General features: G+C 46.3%; 1 protein-coding gene across 4 annotated transcripts in view; it reads left to right on the plus strand.

The window, feature by feature from the left end:
- CCDC85A (coiled-coil domain containing 85A) overlaps positions 1–21520 on the plus strand; it is a 181717-nt gene extending 160197 nt beyond the window's left edge. For 3 of the 4 annotated variants that reach the window (XM_059719443.1, XM_059719444.1, XM_059719445.1), the window contains one exon: positions 19514–21520. In XM_059719443.1, coding sequence (XP_059575426.1) covers positions 19514–19603 — 90 coding nt within the window. In that variant the 3' untranslated portion in view covers positions 19604–21520. Of the gene's footprint in view, positions 1–3777; positions 3877–19513 lie in introns of all 4 variants that reach the window. The other variant, XM_059719442.1, reaches the window with a different exon arrangement.
- The last annotated feature ends 6107 nt before the right edge of the window (positions 21521–27627 follow it).

The following is a 27627-nucleotide window of genomic DNA, read 5'->3' on the forward strand; positions in this document are numbered from 1 at the left end:
CTGACTGATGGTTTGCCTCCGTGACACCTTGTAGTTCTTGCAGCACTCTGTTTCACTTTCTAAAACACAATGAGCTACCACAAGCTGTCTGTGCTCTATCATGAGATCTCAGTGGGCAGCTTTGCTGCGCTACTAAACATGTATCCACAATGTAAAATAACTCCTTGCTTCTTTGGGGATACTTTAAACCTTTGGGTTAATTAACAGAGAAAGGCATGGTCTAATGATCTGAGCATAGTACCAGGAACAAGGTTCTCCAGACAGCACCTGGCTGATCTTGCCTTCCTTTGGCTTTGTGCCTTCAGTCTCTGGCACAATGTACTTATTTTTAAAATGAGAGTAAGATTTGCAGTCTCTTCTGGACCTGACTGCTAATAACCTATTGTAACAACTCCCCCATTAGTTACTTGTGTGTTCAGTTTTGAACTCCTCCCTGGGGGTAGGAGGAGGGGAGGGAGTAGAAAGGGCCACTGGTAAGTTTTGGCTGAGAAAGACCAGGTTCAGGATTTGCTAAGTTTTTTAAAGATGCAGAGTACTGTGTATCCACTGAGAGTTAATATTGATTTGACTATATTTGGGATTTGGAAAGAAAATTGTCCTCCATCTGGCTGGGTGACATTGCTGTCTTCTGTATAAAGCCTGAGTAAACAAATTTTATGCAGGTGAAGTGAGTGGGAGTTACAACAGGCAAATCCATTCCTGCAATATAATACCAAGCCTATGGCTGCAATACAGTCTCTGCATGCACTGCTCCAATAAGTGAACTGGGAGAGCACTAACATTAGTCCATCTGCATATAATTGCAGGTTCCATAGCTGCTTACCTGGTCTACCCCTGTAACCATCCACACTGAGTCTGGCTAGAGACGGTGCTAATCCCAGCACTGTTGTATACCAGGCTGGTAAAGACATTCCGCTTCCCTTGTGTTTGAGAAGTGCAGGTTTCAGCAAAACTGAATGTCTTGTATGTGTCCTCCATAGATGGGTGCATTTCACCTCCCATTGTATAAAATCTAAAGTACACAAAACAGTTTGGCTGGGAGGTCAAAATTAGCTTATTGAAATTAACTGCAAATACTCCCTGTAAAAGTCACTGTATTGAATGGAATGATTATCAACCTGTTTCTGAAAATCTGCAATTGCTGGTTGGTATTAGTGGGTGTGTATATAACAGTAAAGTACTCGGTTAGGTTTGGATTGATAAAATGTACACAGAATTTAGTTTTCTGTGAAGGCCCTGCTTGTAGGATTAACATTAGCATGCAAAAATAGGTATGTGTTGCCATTGTATTCTAAATAAAAGATGCATGTCCAGCTAAATGAAACATATTCTCATTATCAGTCAAACAGGAGATTGTGCTATCTAATATATTGAAATACCATAAGTTTGATCCTCCATTTCTACAGTATCTGGCAATTGAGGAGAGCAGGATCAAGCAGTACATGGGTCCTACTCAAGTAGTCTACCATATTTTACAGACTACAGTGTATGACAGAAATGATTAGTTAGTGAAATTCTTACCTGACAGGATGGGATAGGGAATTCCCTACAAAATAGGAAAAAAATTACAGGCATGGGATTACCAAAAAAAAAAAAAAAAATGTTATTGTTAAAAACACTTCTGTTTTTGCTGCAAGTTTTCATGGTCTTACAGGTGTGTTCCCCATTGGGGAAGAAATCGATGAAGCGTAGTCAAGGTTGTGATTTACTTATTTATAAGATGCCTGTATGTCACAATCCAGTGAAGAGACTAGATGCACACAAGGCAACTCCCTCTTGCAGACATCTCTTCTTCCTGTCTCCTGGCTGGGGTTTTGAATGCACCTCCACTCCCTTCCAGAAGTTAAATAGGAAGTGTGTAGACAATAGAAAATTACTGTTCAGTTGAGTATAGGTTGTCACAACTTTGGCAAATTAGAACCCTATGTATTTAGTAGAAGTGAACTTCACTTAGTGTAAATAAATGATTTATAAACATAACTGGGACACGGGTGCTTAATCCCAGCCCGTGGGCTGGATCTGGCTCCTGGATCTGTCATCCAGCCTGCAGGGCTCCCCATGGGTCTGACAATTTGGTAGTGGGGGAGCAGTGGCAACATTAATTGCTGCTCCCCTATTGCCAAATTTACAGACCCCTAATAGTGTGGCCTTGCATCCTAGTTCAGGCACACAGGTGGTATGGGATCCAGTCCCAGTGTGCAGGTCCAGGTGGGGGTGACAGAGTGCCAGGTCCTGATTCTGGTGCACAGGGCCTGATCCTAGTGCATGGGCATGACAGGAGCCCAATTCCAGTGCTTGGGGATGGTATGGGGCCCCAGAACCCAATTCCAGCATGTGGGGCCAGGTGGGGGCAGCATGAGCTGCCAGGGCCTGATCCTGGTGCATGGGGATGGGTGGTGTGAGGCCTGATCCTAGCATGTGGGCCCAGGAGGAAGCAACTTAGGACCCAGTCCTGCCGTGTGGGGCCTGATCTGGCCCATGGACTGACCCCATGCTACTCATGTGGTCTGTGGGGCCAAAGGTTGAGCTACTGGTCTTGGGTATTCACAGTCATCCTGCAGTCTAGCTGTAAGGGTACTTGCCTGGGAGCTGGAGAGACCAGAATCCAGTGTCTGTTCCAATAAATACCTCATAGAAAATAATGAACTATATAGTGAAGTAGGGGCAGGATCCCAGATATCTCCTGGTACTCCTGGAGACTGCCCTAATCCCCTAGACTACTGACTCATGCTCAAACTGGGCACATCTACATATTCATTAATTTGCCATAATTACGGCACATTAAGTGTGGTACCTGTAATAACAAGTACTAAACTTAATGCACTATAATTGGCAGTACTGTGTGGTAGCACAGCACACATTTTTTTATGTGATAGTAATGCACAGTAGACAAATTCTAAGGCACATCAGTGCATTAGCACAGCTTTTGCTGTGACGTGCTAATGTGCAGGAGAATTAGTCTACTGCACTTCTAGTGTTTTGTGTAGATACACCCAATCTCTTTCCTTTTCTGGCCAAGTGAATATTTAAATGGAAGAGCTTCTACTGGAGGAATGACTGCAGCCATCTTCCCCCTTGCAGAGTACCCAATTGTCCAGGTGATGAGTCAGTATCCTGAGAAGAGGGAAATGGTGGTTTGAATCCCCCCAGGAAGGTGAGGGTTATGAGCCATCCAAAGTGAATGCTCAAACTCCTGAGCTCCTGGTTAAAAGAGGACTACTGGATTCTATCCTGGCCTCTATAGAAATGTGCCTATTCCCGCTAGGTTATAGTGCTGATATAGGGAACAGCTTTGCTCATTGTTTTTTTTTTTCTCTTTTAAGGCTTGGAAGAGACCATTATGAATCTCTAGGCTGACCTACTGCATAGAAAAGGTCAGAGAATCTCACCCAGTGGTCTTTGCATCAAGCCCTTCAATCTGTCACATTTTCAGAGTATCCTCTAGGAAATAATGTGCCGACTATAAATTAAAGCAAGGCTGTGCTTAAGTCACAGACAAGTTATTTGGCTCAGTAAAGGAGTAACTGGGTAAAAACTAATGACCTGTGACATACAGGAGGTCAGATTAGGTGATTTAATGATCCCTTCTGGCCTTAAAATCAATGAATCAGTGACCTATGAACTATTTCATTATGTTGATACCTGCTAATGCGTATTTCACTGAATTTTCTTACACTGAGAAGCTTTTAAGAGGTTAAGTTTCTTAATGTTCTTATTTATAATGTCAGAACAAGCACCATTTATATAATACATTTACTTTTTTTTTAACATACCTAGGTCTTGGAAGCTCAGGAAAATATAGATAGTCAGCGTGTTAAAGAATATGACCATGACCTTAGTAAAACAGAAAAAGTTATAGTCAGAGAAATATGCAATGTAAGTTTTAATGTACTTTGTATTATGTAATGAAGTCTAAAATCACATTGCTACCCAGGTTATTAATCTTTTAAAATGCTGACAATATAAGCTTAAACTTATATGAAAATGAAGCCAGTTCCTTTCTGATTTCCCATGTAATGCAATTTGTTGAATTTTTATTAACATAATAATCATAACATTTTGGTCAGCATGGATCAGCAAATTGTGAGTGTTTATAGAGAAAGGCTGATTCTGTAATTAGCCTGGGCATCAGGTTTTTATCCCTGGCTTACCTATTAAGGCTAGAATTGTAAAAGGGTGAGATATTTCATAAGTATATTAATTTCTCAGTGCCTCAGTTCCCTCCCATTATAAAATGGCATAGTGATAATTGCCCAGCTATATGTGGAGCTTTATGATTTACAGGTGAAAAATATTTTACAAGTACTAACTATTATAGCAATCCATGAAACTTCTGAATATTTAAGTGATCCCATGCTTGAAATTGTATATTAAATTTGACATGACCAATGTAAATTTGTGTTGAATTTTAAAATTCTTATATTGAAATATTGTTTGCTCTCTTTTCCCCCCCAGAAGTTCAAAGTTCAACACAAGAGTTGAACCTCATTATTGCTCAGATATATCTTGAATTTATTTTTTAAATCATTTGTTTCCACTCAGATTTCACCTTTCACCATGTGTTTTCAGATGCAGAGCAAAGCTTTGATTAGTTAATTATTATATTTCTTTTCTCTGCTCTCTGTTTCCATTTGGCTTACTCTTGCTCTGTGTTCTTAATTTTTTTTCAGATGACATATTTGCAAGGTGATCATTTTGCCTTTGTAATGATCAATCAATATTTTCAGAAATGGTTATTTATTCTGGGTACCTTACATTTTGGGTATTCACTTAGGAATATTTGGTGTCTTGAGTTCCCCAAATTTCCTGTCACTTCAAAACATATTGTTCATAATTTGGAAATGGTTATCAATCTGGTGTGTGGTTTTTCCGATTTATAAAATGTTACCACTTCAGAATCTGGGGTTCTGGGAAAGACACCTAATTTTTTTCCAGCTCACTCATTTGAATCACAAGCAACTCCAAGATCTTTACATGCCCTTCATTGGCCTGGCTAAGGCCTTTGATTCAATCAAAGGCGGCCGTAAAGAAGATCCTAATGAGATTTGGATGTCTGTCAAAAATTGTTACCATTATCAGACTTCTTCATGATATCATGGCAGCAACTGTCATAAACAGCGGCTCAAAAATGGACCCTTTCACTTTTAGAACTGAAGTTAAGCAACAATATGTGATTGCACCAACACCCTTTCCATCTATATCACAACTATTCCATATCTCATGGCTGATATACTTCCATCTGGAATCAGTATCCAATATAACGTGAATGGAAAATCTCCTTAACATCAGCCCATTACATTTCAAATCCAAGCTATTAGAGGGCAATCCTTGGAGAATGTTGAGCATTTCCTCTACCTAGGTAGCTATCTGTCCCAAAAAGTAAACATAGACAATGATAGTCAACACTGGACAACATCTGCCAGTGCTACCTTTGGATGTCATCAAAATTTGTGTCTTTAGTGATCATGACATCAGGACCCAAACCAAACTTCTTGTCTACCACAGTGTTGTTATCCCTACCCTGGTATATGGGTGTGAAACTTGGATGACATCATGGAAACACCTGAAAACTTTGCAATATTACTATCAGAGATGTCTTTAGAAAAATCCTCCAGATCAATTGGAAGGGCAGAAGACTGAAGGCCAGTGTGCTGGCTCAAGCAAGCATTGAAGCCATGTTTATATGGCACCAGACCCACTACACAGGACATGTTCTGACAACCAGCTCCTGAAACACATCCTATAGTTGCAACTCACCTATAGTCACCACTGTAGAGGTAGGCAAAAGAAGATAGTCAAGGACACCTTGAAGGCTAATCTAAAGAAACACTATATTAACATCAATACCTGGGAGACTAGAGCACTGAATTATTGACAAGACATCAAGCTTTTTGAGCAAACTTACTTTACTATGGAGGCAGATAGATGAGAGATACAAAAGGAAATAGCTCTGACCTGTCATCACTGGGATCTACTCCTTCCTTCTGGAACTATTTATAATGTCTGCAGTCAAATGTGCGGATCTCAGATCAGGCTCCTCTGTCTTCTACAAACTCAGTAATGACTTCTGTATTTAGTGAAAGACTTGTCATCCTCATATTGAGGGGCTGCTGCTGCTGACTTTAGCTGAGCCTCTGCCTCTTCCATTTGTAATCATTGGATAAAATGGATGAGCAGCAGTACAGCATAGAAGACTCAGCACTGTTGGGAATTATGGTCTAGACGAGAACCCATAGTCTACTCCTCTGTCAGCAGCCACCAGACTGAGCCACGTACCCTTTGTTCTTCCTCCTGCATTCATGTGGCCTCCCCTTTTGACTTCCCATGAGGCCAGCCTCAAATGGAGCATAGGAGAGGGCTCTGGATAATACTTGACCTGTGGTTTTCATTATCCAGAGTACTGTACTGGGAGGTTAGAGAGATGCCTGTTTAAACTCCTGTCTTTTTTGTAAAGGAACCTAGAATCTGGCTTTCTCACTTCCTATTTAAGTATCTTAACTACTTAGCTGCTGGGCCTGAAACATGGGAGTGCTCTCCTTTCCTGTCTAACCCCTGCTAATCACATGTTTTCTGGCTGCGTACATTTGTTGGCCTTGGACACCAATAAATATCTGAGAGGGTGTAAATAGCCACACATGTGCCTTGCCAATGTATAGCCTATGAACATGCAGCCTGTGCATGCTTTTACATGTCCATAGTCATGGGATAATAAAATTGATATCCACACAAGTGACATTCTTGGCACTCACGAAGCTAAAATCAGCCATTAGGATGGACAAAGGAAAATGGAATTCCACCCTCAGAATCTACATTACATTCAGATATTGTCACAGGGCACCTCGGTGCTCTGCTCCTGGAGAGGAGAAACTGCCAGGGAGAGAGCCCTGGCAGTGCCTAATGAGCACAGCTGCAAGTTGCTGGGGCGACTAATCAGAAGCAGCTGGCCAGAAGGGGGCAAGGCCTGACCTTTGTAAAGCCCAGGGCTGAAGCCAGGCTAGCAGTTCTCTGCCAGCAGCCTGGGAGGCAGGAGCTCTGGGAGTGAGGATGTGGAAAGGAGCATGACTTGCAAGTACAGCTCATGATAGCCCTGAGAGGATAGGCACTAGGGTTTAGCCAGGGGGCTTTAGGTTTGTGTTACAGCCAGGAGGCTTGAGTTTGTTTGACTTTGTTATTACACCCGGAGGCTTGGGTGAGGCTGTAGGGGTTGGAGGAGGCCTCATAAGAGGGCGCAGTGTCCTCATAGGGACCCCAGAGAGTGTGGGGAGCCCTAGCGCCAAGAGGGCGCATTAATTTCATAGCGCCAGTGAAGGCGCAGCTCGCACGCCAGTGTGGGAGCAACTGGCGGCAAGGAGTGCGGCCAGTGGGTCGCGGGCGCAACCAGTAGGTTGCAGACGGGGGGACATAGACCCCGGATCGTGTGCGGGGTACATAGACCCCAGCCCCAGAGCGAGGGGCAATTTCATTGAGAAGCCCCGTGGGGGCACAGCGAGCCCCAAAGAGGGGGAGCGCCACGTTGTATTATTGAGAAGCCCCGTGGGGGCACGGTGAGCCCCAAAGAGGGGGAACGCCACATTGTATTCTTGAGAAGCCCTGTGGGGGCATGGCGAGCCCCAAAGAGGGGGAGCGCCACATTGTATTCTTGAGAAGCCCCGTGGGGGCACGGCGAGCCCCAAAGAGGGGGAGCGCCATTACTGAGGAGCCCGGGAGCGGGGCCATTACTGAGGAGCCCGAGGTGGGCATGCCCTAGAGCGGGGCCATATTGAGGAGCCTGAGATGGGCATAGCGAGCCCGGCCGCAGGCTACTGCGGCAACACCCCTCACACCGAGACAGGGCGCTGCGGTTGCCCCCGAGAAGACAGGGAGTAGCAGCGCGGTGAGCCGGGGTCAGAGAGGGTACCCGTGCGGTTGGCTGGAAGGGCCGGGGCCCGGTAGGGAGTCCCTGAGCGGGACCGCACCATCAGGAGAGTCCCAGTGAGAGGCTGGGTGCGAGAGAGAGCCCAGAGTAGGCTACACTTTAGAGGAGGTCTGGGAAGCGGGCGTACAGACCTAACAACATCTATTACATCTGTGAGGCTTGGGGTGTGGTATTAGGGGCTGGTAGGAGCCACGCACAGCCCATAAGGCTGGGGTGCTTGAGTAGCACCCATCATACGGGGCGACCCACGAGGGGTCCAGGAGCTTACGTGCCCGAGGAAACACAAGGCAGCCTCCCTATTACATATTCCAGCAAGACGTGGCGGGCGAGAATGGAGGGTGCCCTCGGGCCGAAGTAGCACAGTGAGAGGGCCTCAAGGAGATCACGGCCCTCCGCGAGGACCCCGCCGTAACAGATATTTAAAGACTTATTTTGCATTTATATAATGCTAAGCACAATGAAACCTGCAGTCCTAATAGGTACCTCTACACCTTCTTTAGGAAAAATAACACACAACAGTGGAAAGTATGTTTGAAAATACCCTGTCACACATGAACTACTGCAACATAGCATTCAAAGGCATGAGAACATTTGAAGTGTGATGTATTCCTCAGGTTTGCTGCAGGCCATCAGCTCCCTAAGGGTTAAATTTCCTGCAATAGTTTCAGTTGGACTGGGCACTTGAAATCAGAATAGAACTCTGTGGTGTCTCTTTGTAGAGGAACATAGGTTGTTGTGTATTGGGGAGGAACTAGCAATGGCAATGACCACTACAGGCAGCCCAATTTAACGCTCTTAATTGGTTCTGGAAAAGCAGAGCGTTAAGCAGAACTGCACTCAGCAAAACTCATTTCCCCATAGGAATTAATGGAAACAAAAATAATTAGTTGCCGCCACTTCTTGCTGCAGCTTCTTACCACTGCTGCCTCTTCCCACCCCTCTGCCTGCCTGTTGGCCTCTCCAGCCCCACGTGCCAGCCCACATGTGCCAGCCCCGCACTTTTGCCGCTCCACCCTGGGCCCCCACCAGCCCCACATTCCAGCCCCGCACTTCTGCTGCTCCACTCTGGGTCCCTGCCAGGCCTGGCCCCGGGCACTGGCGGAGGCCCCGCACTCACGCCTGCCCCCCCAACTTGCTGCTTCTTGCTGCTGCTGCTTCTCCCCACCCCACCATTCACCAGCAGCTCCAGCACTGTGTGCCAGCCCAGGCCCCTGCTCCTGCTTCCCTACCCTGGGCCCATGTTGGCCCTGGCCCCGCAGCACCACCAGTGCAGGCTCCGTGCTCATTCCTGCCTGCCCACTCACTGCCACTCACCACTTCTTGCTGCCGCTGCTGCTTTGCTGAGCGCTATAGCGAAACTGGCTCAGCGCTAAGTGAAATCAGGTACTAATTTTAAATGAGTGCTAAATAGCGAAATAGTGCTAAATGAAACTGCGTTAAGTGGGTTTGCCTGTACACCACGATAGATACATGGAATAAAATAGGCTAGAATCCCTACTACAGCCTATGGACTGTGGTGCAATCAATAGCCTGAGTATCAGTACCTTGCACCTTGTTTCTAGGGAGAATTCTACCTCATCCTTTTACTCAAATTTTACTAACTGGTGTAGGGAGGAAAGAAATTATCATATGTACTCGAATATAAGACAAGGTTTTTTCCCCCAGTCAGCATGGGGGAAAAAAATCTTTCCTTTTATATTCACATATAAGAAAACCTCATTAAATACAGTGTCTATCATTAAACTGCTGCTAGAAGCAGTATGTGCTCAGTCATGAAAACCAGTTATGAAGTTGATTGAATGCAGTCCACACTGAGCATGCCTGTAAAACACATGGGCCATATTGGGCAAACATACTGATGGGAACTTATGTGTGTGTGTGTGGCCCATAAGAAAAACATGCAGTTGTTCCCCTAGAAGGGAACGAGTCCTGTACGTGGAGGTACAATGTCAGGCTGATACTCAAAAGGCTGCAGCAGGCTCTGACACCCTTCCCTGGTAACAAAAATGCTAATGGGTCCCTACCATGAAGACAGGTTAGTGTAGCCCAGAGGATGGCCATTTTCCTCGGCACGTGTGGGAGCTGGGGAGGCAGCAGCTGTTTGCAGCCTCCTGGCTGCAGCTGGCCCCAGCTCTGGGTAGCTCAGGGGTGGGCAGAATACAGCCTGTGGGCCGGATCCAGCCCGCAAGGCCATTGTATCTGGCCTGTGGGACCCCTAAAAAAGTGTAGAAAATTAATATTTATCTCTCTTTGGTTCCTGTCAAAAATGACAGGAACCAGGGGCAGTAGAGCCCAGGGGAAGCCTGGCAGGCTCCCGTGACAGCAGGGTCCCCCTAGCCCCGCCCCCCCCAGCTGCAAGCCCCAGCAAGGACCATGTGGCTGCACTGTGCCAGAAATTCAGGTAAGGGGGGGAGGGTGGGGGAGGACCCTGGGCAGGGAAAAAGCCTGGGGAAAAGCGGCCCCTCCCCCGCCCCATGGCTGGTGCTCCCTGCTGCAGCCACTTGCAGCCCACGTGGGGCTGCCTGTGCCTGCTCAGGACAGCCCTGGGCAGGCTGCGAGCGGCTGCAGCAGGGAGTGCCCGCCATGGGGTGGGGGAGGGGCTGCTTTTTCCCGCACTCAGCACTAGTTCATTCCCTGCCAGGGAGCAGGGGGTCAGGGCTGCATGCTGCCCCCGGCCTGTACCGCAGGGTTGGGGGGGCACTGGGAATGAGCAGGTGCACGGGGCCCACATCAGTGTCCTGGGGCCAGCGCTGGAGGGGCCCAGAGAAGAGCGGCAGGAGTACAGGGTCCCAGCCAGCAATGATGCTGTGGAGCTGGGCCAGCTCTTCTCTCTCCCTGCTAGTGCAGCCCAGCCCAGCTCCACAGACCCCTGCCAGCGTGCGCCCCACTCTGGGCCCTACCGGCGCTGGCCCTGAGACATTGGCCCCAAGACATTGGAACATTGGCCCCAAGATGGTGACCAGAGGGCAGGGCACCTGTCAAGGTGTGGGGCTATCCATGTGGCCCTCGACAACTTGCCAAAACTGGGTAAGCGGCTCTCCACCCAAAATAATTGCCTGCTCCTGGGGTAGCTGCTTCCAGCTGGGAGCCCAGGCTGCTCCCAGCAGGCAGCTGGGATACTGCACGCCCTGGTGGGAGCAGCCCAGGCTCCATGGCTATCAGCAGCTACCCAGAGCTGCGGCCGGCTGCAGCCAGGAGACTACAAAGAGCTGCTGCCTCCTGGCCCCGGCCCCAGCCCCAACAGGTGCAGTGCTGGCACCTGCTGCCTTCCCGGAGGCCAGGGCCGGGGTGGGGGTGGGAGGGCAGCAGCTGTTTGTAGCCTTCCGGCTGCAGTTGGCCCCAGCTCTGGGTAGCTGCTGATAGACACGGAGCCCGGGCTGCTGTCATGGAAGCCCTGCTGCAAGCAGCCCGGCCTCCATGGCTATCAGCAGCTACCCGGAACCTGGACTAGCTGCAAACATCTGCTGCCTTCCCGGCCCAGACCCCAGCTGCCTCCCAGCCCCAGCCTCAGTCCTGGGCTCCAGGGAGGCAGCACATAGCGGCAACGCTCCCCGCTGTGCTGCTTTTGCTGGTTCTGCAATTCAGCCTTGGAACCCACCGTGGCAGGGCACAGAAAGCTACCTGCTCCCAGCTGCCCTGCCACACTTCCCCTGCAGGTGGGGGCAGCAGTGAGGGTCACAACCCTGTGCTGCTGCTCACATTGCTCCCATGCACAGAGGGGAAGTGTGGCAAGGCAGTGTGGAGCTCGGAGCAGGCAGCTTTCTGCACCCCCCGCTGTGCCTTGCCACTCCAGGTTCCAGCACTGCTTTGCAGAAGCAGTGAGGGCAGCACAGTGGGGAGCACTGCCGGTATGTGCTGCCTTCCTGAAGCCCAGGGCCAGGGCTGGGGCTGGGAGACGGCTGGGGCCAGGACAGAGAGACAGCAGATGTCCATAGCTGGCTCAGGTTCTGGTTAGCTGCTGACAGCTACAGAGCCTGGGCTGGTGGGCAGGGGCTTTGGGTGGGAGGCAAGGGTCATGAGCAGGGCTGGGGGGGCAGGGGCTTTGGGTGAGGGATAAGGGGCACAAGCAGGGCATCCTGGCATGTACCCCCTGCCCTCATTTTGTTTTTCTGGCATGCCAGCACTCCGGCACCTTGCAAGGTAGGCATTGCAGGGGCTTTCGGCACTCTGGCCAAAAAACGTTGCCTACCCCTGGTGTAGCCTGTCTGAATAAGATATAGTGCCCATTGCATGTAGTCCCCCTAAGCACCAACTCTTTTTCTAGTCACTATGCTGAATACATTTCAACTTCCTCTTCATTCCCACAGCTGAGTTGGGCCTTTCTTTTCCATTTCCAATGATTCCTATTTTTTCACCAGTTTTATATGTCTGACAGACATCACCAAACATTTACGTAGGTGAGAGGCTCTGTTGACCCCCTCTCTCAGCCTGTCGCATGTGATTAGCATGGCCCCATCCACCATAAGGTGGAGCTGGGCCAGGCAGCCCTGCACCCCATCTGCATATATATTTTTGGAGGATAAGAACATCTCGTTCCAGGCATGAGTAATTAGCACGTGGATCCTTTGTGGGGAGTATCTCGAGTATGCATACTGAGCAGTGCTGGGCTATGCGGTCGCTATGGCTTGACATGCTGTTCACACTGCTGGGGCCCAGTGCAATTAATTATATGAAAACTCATGAGCCTTTTGTCTTCGGACTAATATGCATAGTTTATAGAGTACCCATGCTAAAAGTTGCAGCAATTTGCAAAAAAAAGAAAAGAAAAGAAAATGTAAAATACATCTATTCTGGATTAAGTCTTTGGGTACCTCTATTAATTTGCATATTCGCATATGTGCAGATTAATAGAGGTACCCACTAGCATGTTTACCTCAAATCAGTGTTTTCAAATTTCTCCCTCAATTCCACATGCTCAGGAAGAACTGTGTCTGATGGTAAGGAGAGGAGGAGCTTCAGGGGAAAGAAGTTGTGGGGGCAGAGGACAAGGGGGCTGCCTGATTCCCCCAGATTTATTTTCCTTTGTGTAGCAGTGGGAAGGGGATAAATTCAAGGCAAACCTCCAATAATTAGATTCTGTGCCTAGAAACTTATATTAAATTTATAATTTGTCCATGTATAGAATCTAATTATTATATTCAAGTAAATATGGTAATTGTCCAGAGCCAGTCCTGAGGTCCTTAGTAGTTCTTTACTCAAGGCTCCTATAGAAAGTCTACAGGATTGGGATCCATTGGAACATATTCTTCATAATCAACTTTATAAATGCATTAGGACCCCTCTACATGTTATAGGTATCATGCAATTAATTGATTAATTGAACACTTACCTTGAAACCAGCTACACATGTAAAGTATTTATCACACTTTATAGCTCCAACCAGCTACAAAGTTAGGCCTTGAAAATATGTACAAACCTTATAGCTGGTTGCTGTCAAGCTTTAATTTGCACATTTAACAGGGTCTCCCCTGCAGTTGGGAGCCTGTCAGCTGACAGGGCTCCCAATCACAGGGGTGTACCATGCCCAGTGTGAAATCCCTGAGCCCTGGAAGTCTGCTTCTTGCTGATGCAGGGGGACCCCAAGATTGGGTTTCCCCTACATGGGCAGTAAGGTGATATTGGATCTAATGTCTGATCCCACAGTCATGCCTCTTGCCGTGCACATGTAGCATGGCAGGAGGTGCAATTGTGTGCATCATGCAATAGATCCAATCTCACCTGTGTGTGTAGAAGGGGCCTTAGATTTACAACAGACTCTACTCCTACAACTCTATGTAATGTCACTCCAGTGAAGTCAACTGAGTTACACTGATCTAACTGGGAACCTGAAAAGGAAATTAGACCCTTTATGTATGAGACCCAAATGGAATGCCGTTGAATGTACCTAGAAGAACTCACATCTGTGTGAGATAAATCAGAATTAGGGAATTGTATGCATAGGTGGAGACATGTATATGCATTTTTCTCATTTCTATGGGAAAGGGTACATTTGTAAGGATAAATGTGGGCATTTATGGCTACTCTCCTCAAAAATAGCCCATATGATACTATATTTTCAGAAAGAATGCAGAAAAAGATCCTTTCTAGTAACAAGCACAAAATAGTGTAATATCTTAAGGCCCATTTCCTCTCAACACATGAGCAAAGGTGGCTTTGGAGAGGGACAGTAGATCCCAAGTGGTAGCTGTGTGATCCAAGCAAGAAGTGTTCATATTTGCCTACCAAGATAGGTGCCTGTCCCAGGGACTTAAGAATGGGCGAGCAGGAAACCACGCCTGCAGAGAAGCCCGAGACAAATAGAAAAGGGAAAAACTCACTGCTTGCAGGATGCCAGAGAAGTAACGGGGCAACGCCGGGAGTGGGAGAAGCAGCGGGGGTATCGCAGCACCAGAGGCCCCCAGCACCGGCAAGGAGCCAAAGAGCAGGTGTGGAGACAAATGGCTGCGGCAGGAGGGGCTGCAAGAGCTCCTCATGCAAGGAGTGACCCACACCAGAGTGGGCTAGAGGAACTGGCAGAGAGCCCAGCGATGACGGCAGCAGGAGCCACAATTGGAGTTCACATCAGTCAGCTGGCACAGAGATGCCAGGCTAGAGGCGGCTCCGCAGGAACTGAAGAAGACCCCGGCTGGGGTGAAAGCGCGGGTTCCAGCCCAAGAGACGTGCTTGCCTAGGGCACTGGATATGGGGGGAGCGAAGAGCCTATGGCTCTATGGTTTCCCCTCCTCTTTACCTTTTTTTTTCCCCTCTTCTGATCTTTTTCCTTCCTTGTTTGGGTTCCCCTTGGCTTGTTTGCCTTGTGTTGTTGGTGTGGTTCTTTTTCTTCTTCCTTTTGGTCCTATTTTCTTTCCCCGCCTAGTGCAGGCTTACTCAGCCCTCCCTTACTGTGTCTCGGAAAACAAAGACCCTGATGGGAGATCACGGGTGATAGGGGAACGTGGCAGCGATCGGCGGCGTCCATCTGAGAATATCCGCAGCATCAGAGGGGACGTCTCCGAAGACAAAGTGTCCCAACCCTCCCGGGTCTAGTTGGAGCTCCAGAAGCCCGTCTGCAAAGGAGGAAGCATGGGAATCGAGGAAGGCATCATCTGAGGGCTAGCCGCAAAAGATCCTGAGGCTCATCTCAAAGGTTGGCACATGGCCGGGGTGTAGGGGAGGTTGGAGCCCCATGGACATCCGCCAAAGGACGTGACAACTCTGGAGGCATCCTCAATGGGAACCACCCCCCCCCCCCCACTGAAGATCTATCTGAAGTTGTGGCAGGCGAGTTTGGGGGCCTCTCCGAAGGTGATTGAGGAACTCTCTGGGGTTTACATGAGGCTACTTGGTGCTCAAGACCAGCCGCCCATGCCAAGGCGGCACGAGAATGGATCATTGAACAGAGATGGGCACAGTGCCAATTACTGCTTTCTATGAATAGGATGGGTCTTTAAGTGGAAATAGTCCTTTTAACATCGACAGAAATATTGTGGTTTCTCACTGATAAAATACAATTGATGTGCAATAATACTAGGGAGAGAGCATATGTCTTCTCTACTTCTATAGTGTAGTAACACAAAATGATATGAGTAAAAATTTGATGTAGCGTGTCCCTTCTCATCAACTAGATATTATTAGTTCTCTGAAAAAAGTCCTTGAGAGCTTCAGTTTGCGCTCTGTTGCAATGTCAGCTGTCCCCTGGACCCCAGTTAGAAGAGGGGGGTGCCGGGGCTACAGGGGAACCCCAGGCCAAAATAGAAGGGGCAGAAAGCCCCTACTTACCATTCACAGAGGCTGGAAGCAGCAGGGAAGCGCGTTCCAGAAAACCACCCGCGCGGTTCATTAGCTGCGCTTGTATTCAGCTGGGGCCGGGTGACATCAGCAAGAGACAACACCCGGCGGAAATAAAGAGCAGCCCTGAAGACACAAGGGAAGGAGAGGATACCGGGGAACCCACAGGGAAACCCGAGGCCAGCAACACGCACCCGCGGTGTCCGGCAGCCCGAGATGGCGAGGGCAGCTGCTGCTGCAGCAGTGGTGAAATCCGCAGCAGCAGAGGAACCAGCGGGGAAGCCAGCAGCGGTGCTGGCAAAGGAGCCAGCAGAGAAGCTGGCGAAGCAGCTGGCGGAGGAGACAGTGGAGGAACTGGCAAAAGAGCCGGCAGAGAAGCCAGCGGAGGAGCCGGTGGAGGGAACCGGCAAAAGAGCCGGCAGAAAAGCCGGTGAAGAAGCCAGCAGAGAAGCCAGTGGGGAGACTGGCAAAGGAGTCGGCAGAGAAGCCGAGGAAGAAGCCAGCAGAGGAGCTAGTGGGGAAACCGGCAGAGGAGCCGACGGAGAAGCTGGTAGAGGAATCAGCAGAGGAGCCAGTGTGAGTGGCGAGAGCAGAGGGAGCAGCGAAAGCGGGGAAGACAGCGAACGGTGGGAAGGCCGGAGCAGCCCCAGGAGAGCCTGGAGCCGAGGGACAACGAGGTACGAGAGCGACAGGAACGAGACCAGTAGGAACCACATCTGGGATAGCTGTGGCAGAGGCGGCGGGAAATCACAAACCGGGAAACCCAGTGGAGTTCGGGGTCAGCACAAGGACCCACAACATCACCAAGAGAAACCAACCGTGGCTATAGGACCTCAAGCGACGATAGCAACCTCTCTGGATAGAAGCTGGACCTAGGAGAGGAGCCCCGAGCAGGGACAAGCACCCAGGCCGGGGAACACTGAGGCACCGGGGAAGCACAGGGTCTCGAGGGCTGGGTCACTCTTCATTTCCTCTAGGCTTCTTTCCGCCTGACGGTTGCACCCCTCTGGCGGTCACGGTGGTGGGTATCTCACGTGGTGGCACAGCAGGGTTGGAATAAGGGTGAGGGCGGCGGAAATTAAGGGCCTTGTAGCCTTCACACCAGAGCCCGGCCCAGGATGCCAGATCCCGCCGCTGGGGAACAACGGGAAGTCCAGGAGAAGCAATCAGCAGGGACTAGGGATAAAGCTAGGCTTGAAGACCCGCGGCAGAAGGTGGCGTTTGGCCGGGGTGTAGGGGAGGTCAGAGCCCCGTCAGTGCCCGCCGAGAGGCACGACGACCCTAGAGGCTCCCTCGAAGGGGACCCCCTCCACTGAGGATCCATCCAAAGTTGTGGCGGGATAGTTAAGGGGGTCTTCTGACATCAACCGAGGGGCCTTAAGGGGTCCACTCACAGGCCCGGGACAAACACAGTCAACCACCCGGACAAAAGCAGCTCGGGAGCACCTAATAGAGCAAAGGCATATCAACATTAACATCTAAGGAAATAGTACCTATTGTTCATTGAGTGGAAGAACTGTTCCAAGATGTGTTTGTATTTTCACAGAAATCAGACAACTAAGCTTTACAGTTCCAAAAATATTGTCTCTACTGGGCAGTTTTGTTAATGTTTACCTTGATGAAACATATTGGAAATGTGCTAATGAGTAAGAGTTGCATTAAATAAATTGTTGGCACATTAAATAAATTGTTGTGAGTCAAGCATTGTAACCGTGTATTCTAATTGACTTATCTTTTCTGCTAGTATCTTACTAGGACAGGTTTTTATTTCCTGCTAACCATTTCTATTCTGATTAGATGGGCTCAAGTCCCCCACATTTAGGTTTAATGATGAGATCTTGTGTTTTCATGTGGGCCCTTCCAGTAGGTTCAGGTAAATCTTCACAGGTGTGCTCCTTGAATATGTGCGTCTGCAGCATGTGTTGCGATTGAGGGGCTCAACTAGGTCTCCGAAGAGTCAACAGGTAGTGCAGGGAAGTGGCAGTGGCCACAGGGATGCATTCCAGCATTCATCACATACCCAGCCGGGGGGGAGTGGCAGGGTGCTAGCTACAGCTGGGTAGCCCCTGCCCTAGTGTGTAGGGCTCTGGCTCCAGCTCTGACTCTTGGCTGCTTTCCACTCACTACACAAGCCTGAGTGATGAGCAGCCACCTCCAGGCAGCTGAGTGGGTAGAAGGCAGCCAGGAGCTAGAGCTGGAGCCCCACATGCTGGGGCAGGGGCCACCTGGCTACAGCTTTCCCCTTCCCCTGCCTGGCTGTGTATGTGGTGCCTGGTATACATCCCCATGGCTGCCACTGCTTCTACATGCTACCTGCTGCCTGGAGTGGTACAGCAGGGGCAGGAGAAGGAGCTGCTGGAGGAGGGAGGAGCTGAGCAGAAACAGCAGGAGCAGCCCCACTGGGGAGTTGTGTGCACTGGCTAAGGCGGGAGTATGGCATTGGCCATCTCAGGCGGGAGCAGGTGGGGCTTGGCCCCATGTAGAGCGTCATGGGTGGCAGCCACAGGCTGGTTGGTGAGGGGAGTGAACCATACCTTCACCTTCACTGCACCACCCAAGAAGCTCTGCTGCATGTGCCATCTGCTCCTCCCCCCTGTTTCCCTCCATCCCCCCCATTCTTGGCTGGCTTCTGGGACCTAGTGTGCAGGCAGGCCCACACATGTGCACACCTCTCCCCTCCTCACCGCCGCCCCCCCCCCATACCTCCCACCTGGTACAACCCCACTCTGCACGCCTCCCAACCCCCCCCACTATAAAAGAGTAAAACTCTATTTTGAGCTATTATGCAATCTTGTTCTCTCTCTCTCTCTCTCTATTTATTTATTTATTTATTTATATACTCAACTCAAAAAAACATAAAGCAAGAAAAATAGTTTTTGAAATAAAAGTAACTTATGTTAAAAATAGATGCTTGATTTTTAGTATGTGACTATTTTGTTTATAATTTGTTAAAATGATATCTTCTGAAAGATTTTGTGTGCGTGGCCCTCCACAGCTCACTAAAACTCATTAAGTGGCCCTCCAGCCAAAATAATGACCCGTCCCTGGTCTAGGGCATGCTTGGGTGCTTTCTACTCTTATTTCCAGTTGGTAAATCTTAAAAGTCATGTAAGAATACAGTAAATGCTTTCCTGTTGTTAGTTTTCTGTCCAAGGAGTGTCTTTTGTTGTAACGTGTGCTGTACACTCGCAAATGGGAATGGAGATGAGGACAAGGAAGACTCCTTTTCATATACAGTTCCTACTATGAAAATACGTGAGAATTCCTGCTAAAATTGTAATTGCATCTGGTCTAGCAAAACACTTAAGCTTATATAACTTTAAGCACAGGGACACTTTTAATTGATTTCCATGTGACTTCCCATTTTCTTAAAGTTAAGCAGAGAATTTTAATAGGTGTTTGACTTTGGGAAAGTTAATAGTCCCACTTAAGTAAACAGATCCACTCACTCCTGCGTTTAAAGTTGAACGTATGCTTAAATTGTTTGTTGGACTAAATCCCATGTTCCTGAAATTGACTTGAGTAGGAGTTTTTTTTGTCTGGGAACAAATTATATATATGTGTTTTCATTTTTTGTATTCCAAATATAGTGTCAGAGTGATTCACATGGTGGTACATTATTTTCATTTTTGATCATTGGTTATTTAGAAATATGTACTTTCTTTGTTAAGGAAGAATGTATTGTCCTTCAAACTGTACTCTGTCATCATGCTTTTAGTACTTGCCTCAGTCTCTATTTATGTTGCATGGTATGTACAAAGAATATAAAATACACCCCCCCCCCTTTGTGTTGGATGACAGAATGACATCTTTTTCTATTACTGCCCGTAGGTTGTGTGGAGGAAACTTGGAGATGCTGCAGGCTCGTGCCCTGGAATTAGACAACATTTGTCGGGGAATCAGTATAAAGGACCAATGTAAGAGGACATGAGCGTTGCCTCTCTCTGGAGATACAAAGTTTAAAATGCCAGTGACAGATAAAGAATTTATTCTCTCTACAGTAACTTCTCAGCTGACAACAGGATGTCTACATGCACTACATGTGATTGCTTCTGAAACTAGGACAGACTCTTCATAGAAGTCTTTCAGACAAGAGTTGTGTGCCCCAGTGTCCCATGTATTCTGTCATTGTAGTCTATTGAATAGCTAAATGCTGCCTCTTGTAATCATGGCGCTGTCATTTATGCATACACTTTAAGAAACATTCAGATATTGTAATTCCTTCTTAAAACATAATTGGGGACTCTGCAGGAGATGCACAGAAAAAAATGATTTTTTTAGATCCTTAGGGTGAACCTCCAATGAGTTTGAATGACTTTTTCCATTAGATTTACAGGAGTTTTCACCAGGCTGGAGAGACACCGATAAACTGTGCCTTCAGTCTCCACAGTTTTGAGAACATCGGTTATTTAGTATTTTGCACTTCAGTCTATAAGCTATTAGTTAATGGTGCGTAGGCAATGTTTAGCTGAGCATTTTTTCCTAGAATATTTGTATTTTGAGGTGCTAAAAGACCAGCCAGTAGTGTAGCAAAAACTACAGTACTTGTAGTAAAACACAATTTCTTTCTAAATGAAAGTGAAGATAGACTTCTTTTTCATTCACTTTGGTGCATCTTTTCTGAAGACGTATATGATGAGCACCATTTTAAATGAATGGAACACTTGGCAATCCATATGAAAGATCTCAAAGCAAAACTACCATCTGAGGGGTTTTTTTGAAAGTATTTTCCAGGTGTCAGATTGCTAATTTCTTCCATTTAGGTTAGAGACATGCTGGTTTATTTAACAAGAACCCATATGAATCTAAAAGATTGCACTGCATTTATTCAAAGCTTTCTTTGCCCACCATAGTATTCCTTTAGAGAAAAGCTTTATTATACTCAAAGCATGTCTTTCATTTTTCTGAGACTAAAAGCTCTTGTTTGGATTGCTAGAATTTTGACCAGGAGATGCCCTAGATGTGCTAAATTTAATTTTTTTTCTACATGTATAATATTAGATTGTGTGCATTGAAATGCTATGATAGGTATTTTGTGTATATCTAAATGCAATGATAGTTTCTTATATGAATATGCAACAGGCTTGTGACTGAATGCTGTTGCTTAACTTTTTGGCATAGCTGAGCATCAAAAAATAGGAATGCAACAATTCCCAGGTTTTGGGTTTGTTCCTGATTACTAATATTTGAGCCAAAGCTGGTAGTCTCTGTTTCCTGTGGGCTTGTTACATGTTGTATTACTGGTCTGTTGGTAGTGGAATGTTTCTGGGATGCTGTACAACCTTTTTTCCTATGGGCATATGTTGTAAAATTAGCTTAATGTCTTCAGAAAGTTGTTATGGATTAATTTGCAACTGTAATTCCATCTATCTTGTTGTTCTTATTTGGTGCCATTTAACATAACTATAAGGCCTCTGATCTCAGGCATAACTCCTGTTGACTCCTTTTCCTTGAGTTAAGACTGCAGAATCTGGCCTTTAATTTTGCTTCTTAAAATGCTTCTTACATACATATACACATCTCTCTCTCTCTCTCTATATATATATATAAACCTAAGCAATGGCTTGTTATATTTCCATATTACTTTTTCTCATATAAGCAATTCTCATAGTTACACTTAAATTGTTGTATTCCTATATATGAAGAAATGTAAACCAAGTATGTGTGCCTGCAGTACCTAGCTGCAGGGGCTTATTTGAAGGATTCTGGTCTTTTGACATGACACTTGTGTAAATTTTGATACTGTATTAAAACTATTTTTTTACAGTTCTGCATAATAACTGGGTATCAAGTATCTGTGTTCATCTTAGCAATGGTAATAAATAATTGAACCTTGAAGTTGTTTGCTTTCTTTTGCTGACAGTTCTTTAAATATCTGAACTATTGTGAGTGCAAATTCTGTTCACTGAAGAATCTGGACAAGATACTTCCTGCACAGAAGTCCTGTTGCAGTTCTGTTAGATTTTTGAATGCCATATCACCCAGGACAGCTAGTGGGAGTCCTACATGTGGAAAAAATCAGGCTTCTACACCTGTTTCATGTTTACTTCTCATCTACTTTTATTCCTTAATTTTCATTAATGGAAAACATATTGAACCTACTCTGTCATAGGATTGGTTTATGCCACACTGCTGGTACAAAACAGCTGTAATTCTGTAAAATCATTTCAGTGAGAGAGAGCTTCTAGTGATATTGAGCCTGCATAGTGGTATCTCTTTTTCTGTTGCATATGTGGTGTGGCATTAAGAAAAGAGAGGGCTTCCTTTTGGATTGGCGATTCCAATTTGCCTTTGATAATCCCAATCTGCCATACTGCTGCTCCCTTGGATCTATTGGCAGTTGACTTAATTTAAAGCAGACCTGTTTATACTATGAGTTCAGACTGGTACACATCCAGGTCAATACTGGAGGAGTCCACACCTAGGTCTTGCACTGATAGCAGTTGGCCAGAGCTGAGGATGTAGGTCAGAATATTTGGGCCAATGTCTTATGAGTTTGTTTATTTGTTTGTTTTAGTGGTCTTGACTAGAAGATTAAAATTTTAATATACTCACTTCCTGCTGGGAAATGAAAATACTGTAGCCGCATCCTTCCACACTAATAAGAACAGAAGAGGAGTGAGAGAGTATAAAACTCCATAGGAAATGTTTCTGGTCAGAGAAACCCCAACAGAGTAAAACCCCCTCAGTTATAGATGGAGCTATTTCTTGGCTCTGTCATCGTGATGTACATTGATAAAATACCTAAACATACCATTTAACCTTATTCTTTAGTGGAGAAAAGGTGATATAGTTTTGGGGCTAGATCACAGAGATTGGCACTTTGTTTTTCAACAAATTGAGTATCTCCAGTACTGTCTGCTCCCAAAAGGTTGTGGTTGATGGACATGTTTATGAACACTGTAGAAGGTGAGCATGCCCTCTAACATTTTGAGCACAGGCTCAGATCTAGTATAAACGTGCTCTGCAGAGCAGGAGTCATGTACATCCTTCTGGTATCTTATACCAATTGTGTCTCCAGAATGTCAATTGCACCAAAGGTTTTTGTGTTCAGTAACGTTCCTCTTCACTTGTCACTGTCAACAAATATCTAGCTACAAACTGATATATTTCATTATATACAGTTGAAATTAGGCCCTTGGTCCCACTAAACATGAGAAGCTAATTCTAAGAGTATGTAAATGCACTATTCTCTCAAATTTGGTTCTCAGAAAAGGGACTGAGCTGGAGATACATGAGAGGAAGTATGTGTGTGTGTATGTGTCCTTAGCTAACTGTATTTTAGGTTTTATTTCTGTACATACATCTGTGAAGCACATAACTCTGAAACCTTGTGGTTAAGCAGATGTATTCCCTGACTCTTCTCAAGCCATGGTTGGGCGCTGTCCTAATGATTTTAAAACTGCATCCAAAGCAAAGAGCTAGTCCTGATCCTTCTAGAGATCTGAAGATCCAAGAACAAAAAGAAAGTAATTAGCTGGATGTAGGCCTGACTCTATCTGTAGGGAAGTGCATGTACTTCCTCCAACCAGTAAATGCACATTTATTATGTCATATTATCCTCCTTAACACAGCAGTTCTCAACAAAGATTGTGTGACATAAAAATGGACTAAAAGAAAGTGGCTGTGGGGTTGTGGCACTGCCCTTTTTAAAAGGCCAGCCTCTTTATTGACAGGGATGTAGGAAAAGGGATCAAAGAGAAGAAAGGGAAAGATCCATGCCATCCTATTGCTATTCATCTTCTTATCTCCATTCCTTACCTCTCCCCTCTTTCTTTTTAAAGACACTTTGTTGACTCCTCAGTCATTAAATGTTTGTTTATGTCTTGGAAACATTTCTGGTGGAGACTTTTATTAAAAGAAAGATATTGAATAGTTCACAGTGGTCTGGAATCTTCAAATAAAGATTCATAGAATGAAAGGACTTAAGGATCACAGATCCTGCACAGCTCACTTAGAGCTATTACGGCACATTACTAGATCATGCCTCTCTCCAAACGGGATTTCCTTTTGCAAATTTCACTCAGCACAAGTCAGCTATCATAGGAGGCTTCTAAGCAGCTTAAGCCTAATACATTTTGAAAGAAGAGATTTAAATTGCATTTTCAAGTATTTCAACCTAACAGAAATATTTTTGTGATTTTTTTTTACCTTAGAAAAAAAAGTGGCTGAGAATCTATAAAATCGTATCATTGTCCTAAGCGAAGAGCTGTCTCATAGACCACAGTTGGAGTACTGCGTGCAATTCTGGGCGCCGCAATTCAAGAGGGATGCGGATAACCTGGAGAGAGTCCAGAGAAGGGCCACTCGTATGGTGAAGGGCCTGCAGACCAAGCCCTATGAGGAGAGACTAGAGAAACTGGATCTTTTCAGCCTCCGCAAGAGAAGGTTGAGAGGTGACCTTGTGGCTGCCTTTAAGTTCATCAGGGGGGCACAGAAGGGAATTGGTGAGTATTTATTCACCAAGGCGCCCCCGGGGCTTACAAGAAACAATGGCCACAAGCTAGCAGAGAGCAGATTTAGATTGGACATTAGGAAGAACTTCTTCACAGTTCGAGTGGCCAAGGTCTGGAACGGGCTCCCAAGGGAGGTGGTGCTCTCCCCTACCCTGGGGGTCTTCAAGAGGAGGTTAGATGAGTATCTAGCTGGGGTCATCTAGACCCAGCACTCTTTCCTGCTTATGCAGGGGGTCAGACTCGATGATCTATTGAGGTCCCTTCCGACCCTAACATCTATGAATCTATGAATACACTTCACTGAATTGCTTAAAAGATAAAGGAGCATTTGCAGGAATAAGCGTTCACAGGAATTGTGTTCAACCTTGGCCTTTAGGTCAGATCTGGCCTGCGAAGCCACACCATCCAGCCAATGGGGCTCCCCACAGGTCTGAAAACTTGGTGTTAGAGAAGCAGCATCAGCATTAATTGCTCCCAGGGCCATGGCAATTAATATTGTCACCGCTCCTCCCTCCACCAAAGTTCCAAACCTGTGGGGAGTCCTCTGGCCCAGAGGACTGCCCCATATGCCCGGTTGGATGGCATATAGGGTGTGTCGTGACTGGATCCAGTGTGTGGGACCATGCCAGCATGCTGAATCTCACTCACAGCTTGGCGCCACATCAGGTTCACTGCTGGATCAGGACCATGGATCAACCTTCTGCACAGGATCCAGCCCATGTACCAGCCCCATGCTAGACATCTGGCTTACAGGGCCAGAGCAATTGAACACTACTGGTTTACAGGATCAAAGCCACCTCTTTGCAGCCTCCTCCTCTGAATTATACATATCTAAGAAATGATGGGAGTGTTGTGACTGCATAGTAGGTAGATAGATATCCATTCCTTCTTTTCTGTCTCCTGCATTACTACTGGTCCCTAAACCCAGCATGAGTGGAAAAAAAAACCCAACAGATAGATTGTCCTGGATTAAGTCATCATCTAGAGTCACTCAGTACAAAGAAGGCAGTCTTCCAGTAAATAGGAAAGTCATTGGCCTGTAGATGACTGAGGAGGCTGATCTGAGCTCCCCACGTTCTACTGCAGACATGGCTAATATCTCCAGGAGGAAGAAGTAGATCCTGGTGATGTTGGGTCACAGCTTTTTTTTCATTGTGTCAAGGATAAAAGAGCCAGTGGTGAGTTAGATCTCTAATTTATCATCAGTACCTGAGGACATTAATATGTGAAATTGCCTCTTCCTGTGTCCATTCCATGACTAGCACAATTCTCTAATATCAATAATATGTTCACATGACACTGAGCTGTTTGAACAGAAGTAAAAAGGGATCCACATTCCTAGGACAGGAGAGAAATCTTTTTAAGACCTTGCAGATTCATCTCAAACCACTGCTGTCAAATCAGTTCCAAGTTGCTAATTGATTTGACCAGTTACCATCACCTCAGTTACTGTTGGCAAGCCGATTGAGAACATGCAGCTGCCTCCCAAACACTATGGGCACCTATACACATGACGGAACTCTCCTCTGATGCGTGCTAGTTTGCATGCGTCAGTGTAGCCTCGATTAATAGAGTCAACTGTGAGTCTGCTGGAGCATGCTAATTAGCGTGCTCCAGCAGCCCCTGCGTCATATGTATTCAGCATCCCCGCATTTCAAAATGACGGCAGAGCCTGTCAAATGAGCTTTAGATAAAGAGCCATTTTGAAACGTGCTACATTGAATACACATGATACTGTGGGAGCTTTAGTTGGAGCAGCTCTCAGAGCTGCTGTAATTAAAGTGCCCCTCCCCACCTCTGGTCTACCCCAGAGCACATGTATAGACACCCTATTTGACTACTAAAGCCACACTGGGGATTTGATGGCAAGTTTCCTACTTCTCAGGTGAGTGACACTTTCCACTGGACAGTTAGGTAAAATAGGACACACACGGATGCATGAACGTACTCAGCCAAACTCTGAAAGTGTCATTCCTCTGACATTTTTTGTGCAATGCTCAATCCAACTGAGCTACTCTGAGAAGACTGACAGGATTGAATCTTGAGGGGAGAGAAGTAGGGGAAATTCCTAGCTGAGGGCTTAGTTGTGAATTAGAATACCAAGTATTTTGGCATTGTCAATGCTTAGATGGTGTTATGCAAGCCAATGAGCAGAAACTAGGGGTGTGGACACAAATGCTTGAAGCTCCAACTTTAACGCTGGATAAGAAGTAAAGTTGGAGCCAATTTGCTGCATTTGAATCACTGTAAGCTCAGTTGTACATAACAAAATGCACCAGCTGCTGCCCTTTTGAAATGTTCTGTTTTTGAAAGAGCTCCAAGCATTCATGTGTCCATACCCTATAGGTATATAGGGGACTTCAGGCATTTTTGTTTCCTGCCTGGGAGGCGGGGGTTATACAGGTCATCTAAAATTACTTCCAAAGCCCTGTTTCTCAAAGAAGTGCCAAACTAATGGTTAATTATTTACTATTTCTCCAGAAAGTGCTGTTTAAGCCCACTAGAAGAGATCATTATAATGAAGTCTTATTCAACACTGTGGCCTTGACATTTTTGTGTGTGAAGTAAATCTTTACATAATTTTTTGATAAGTCTACAGACAATGAGGACAAAGTAAGGACAAAATACTGGAGGAGAACCTCACCTTTAAGAAAGCATGGCCCTGCATGGGCTGATTTGCCCTGGGCCCTGCTTGGGTTGCCTCTGCTCTGAAATACACTACAGTGGTGATGGGGGTAGCATACCAGTGAGCAGGATGCTGCCAGGTGCTTCAAGGGAGAAGGGGACCTTGCTCCACCTCATGGAGCCCAGACCACGCAGTTCTGTCCTTCCCATGGGGTCTTTTGTGTGCCTCTTCTCCACTATGGTGACCTTGGTTCACACGGAGAATTTGGCATGAGCAGGCTGTAGTCTTGGGACTTTTATACCAACTTTTGGGATGCTGAATGCTGTTGCTGCAAGCACAAGGGTCACATTATATGTGTGTATCATCTCAAGTTGAAGCCATCCAGAAAGAATTCAAACATAGTCAAATACTGGTGCTGATCTGAGTGGAATTTCAGCCTACAGAATTTGCACAGAAAACTACTGGGTTTGCCAAGTGTGGAGACACCAGTCCTGTAGAAAAAGATAACCTGTGCTACAATGATGCTCCACAGTGTTCCATGTGTCAGAGAAGGAGATGCAGGATCCAAGTCGGCCTTAATTCAGAAGATGGATACAAATTTCTGTGGCCTTTGGTATGGCCTCAAAATCATCTTCCTATTATTTTGTGCAAAGCAAGACTTGTTGACGACAATAAATAAGCAGTTGACTTGAAATACAAATGTTACATCAACGTCCACTATGGGAAGGATCAAAAAGTCCTCTGCCTCATAATTGCTAAAGGAATTCAGTGAAGTTTTTGAAGGAGGCTAGGTATGTACAAAGGTCCACCAGTTTCATTTGCATGGATCCAATTGTGGCACCAATTTGAATGAAATCTTGTCA

Source organism: Alligator mississippiensis, chromosome 1 (assembly GCF_030867095.1).
Source record: "Alligator mississippiensis isolate rAllMis1 chromosome 1, rAllMis1, whole genome shotgun sequence".
NCBI classification, from domain to species: Eukaryota; Metazoa; Chordata; order Crocodylia; family Alligatoridae; genus Alligator; species Alligator mississippiensis.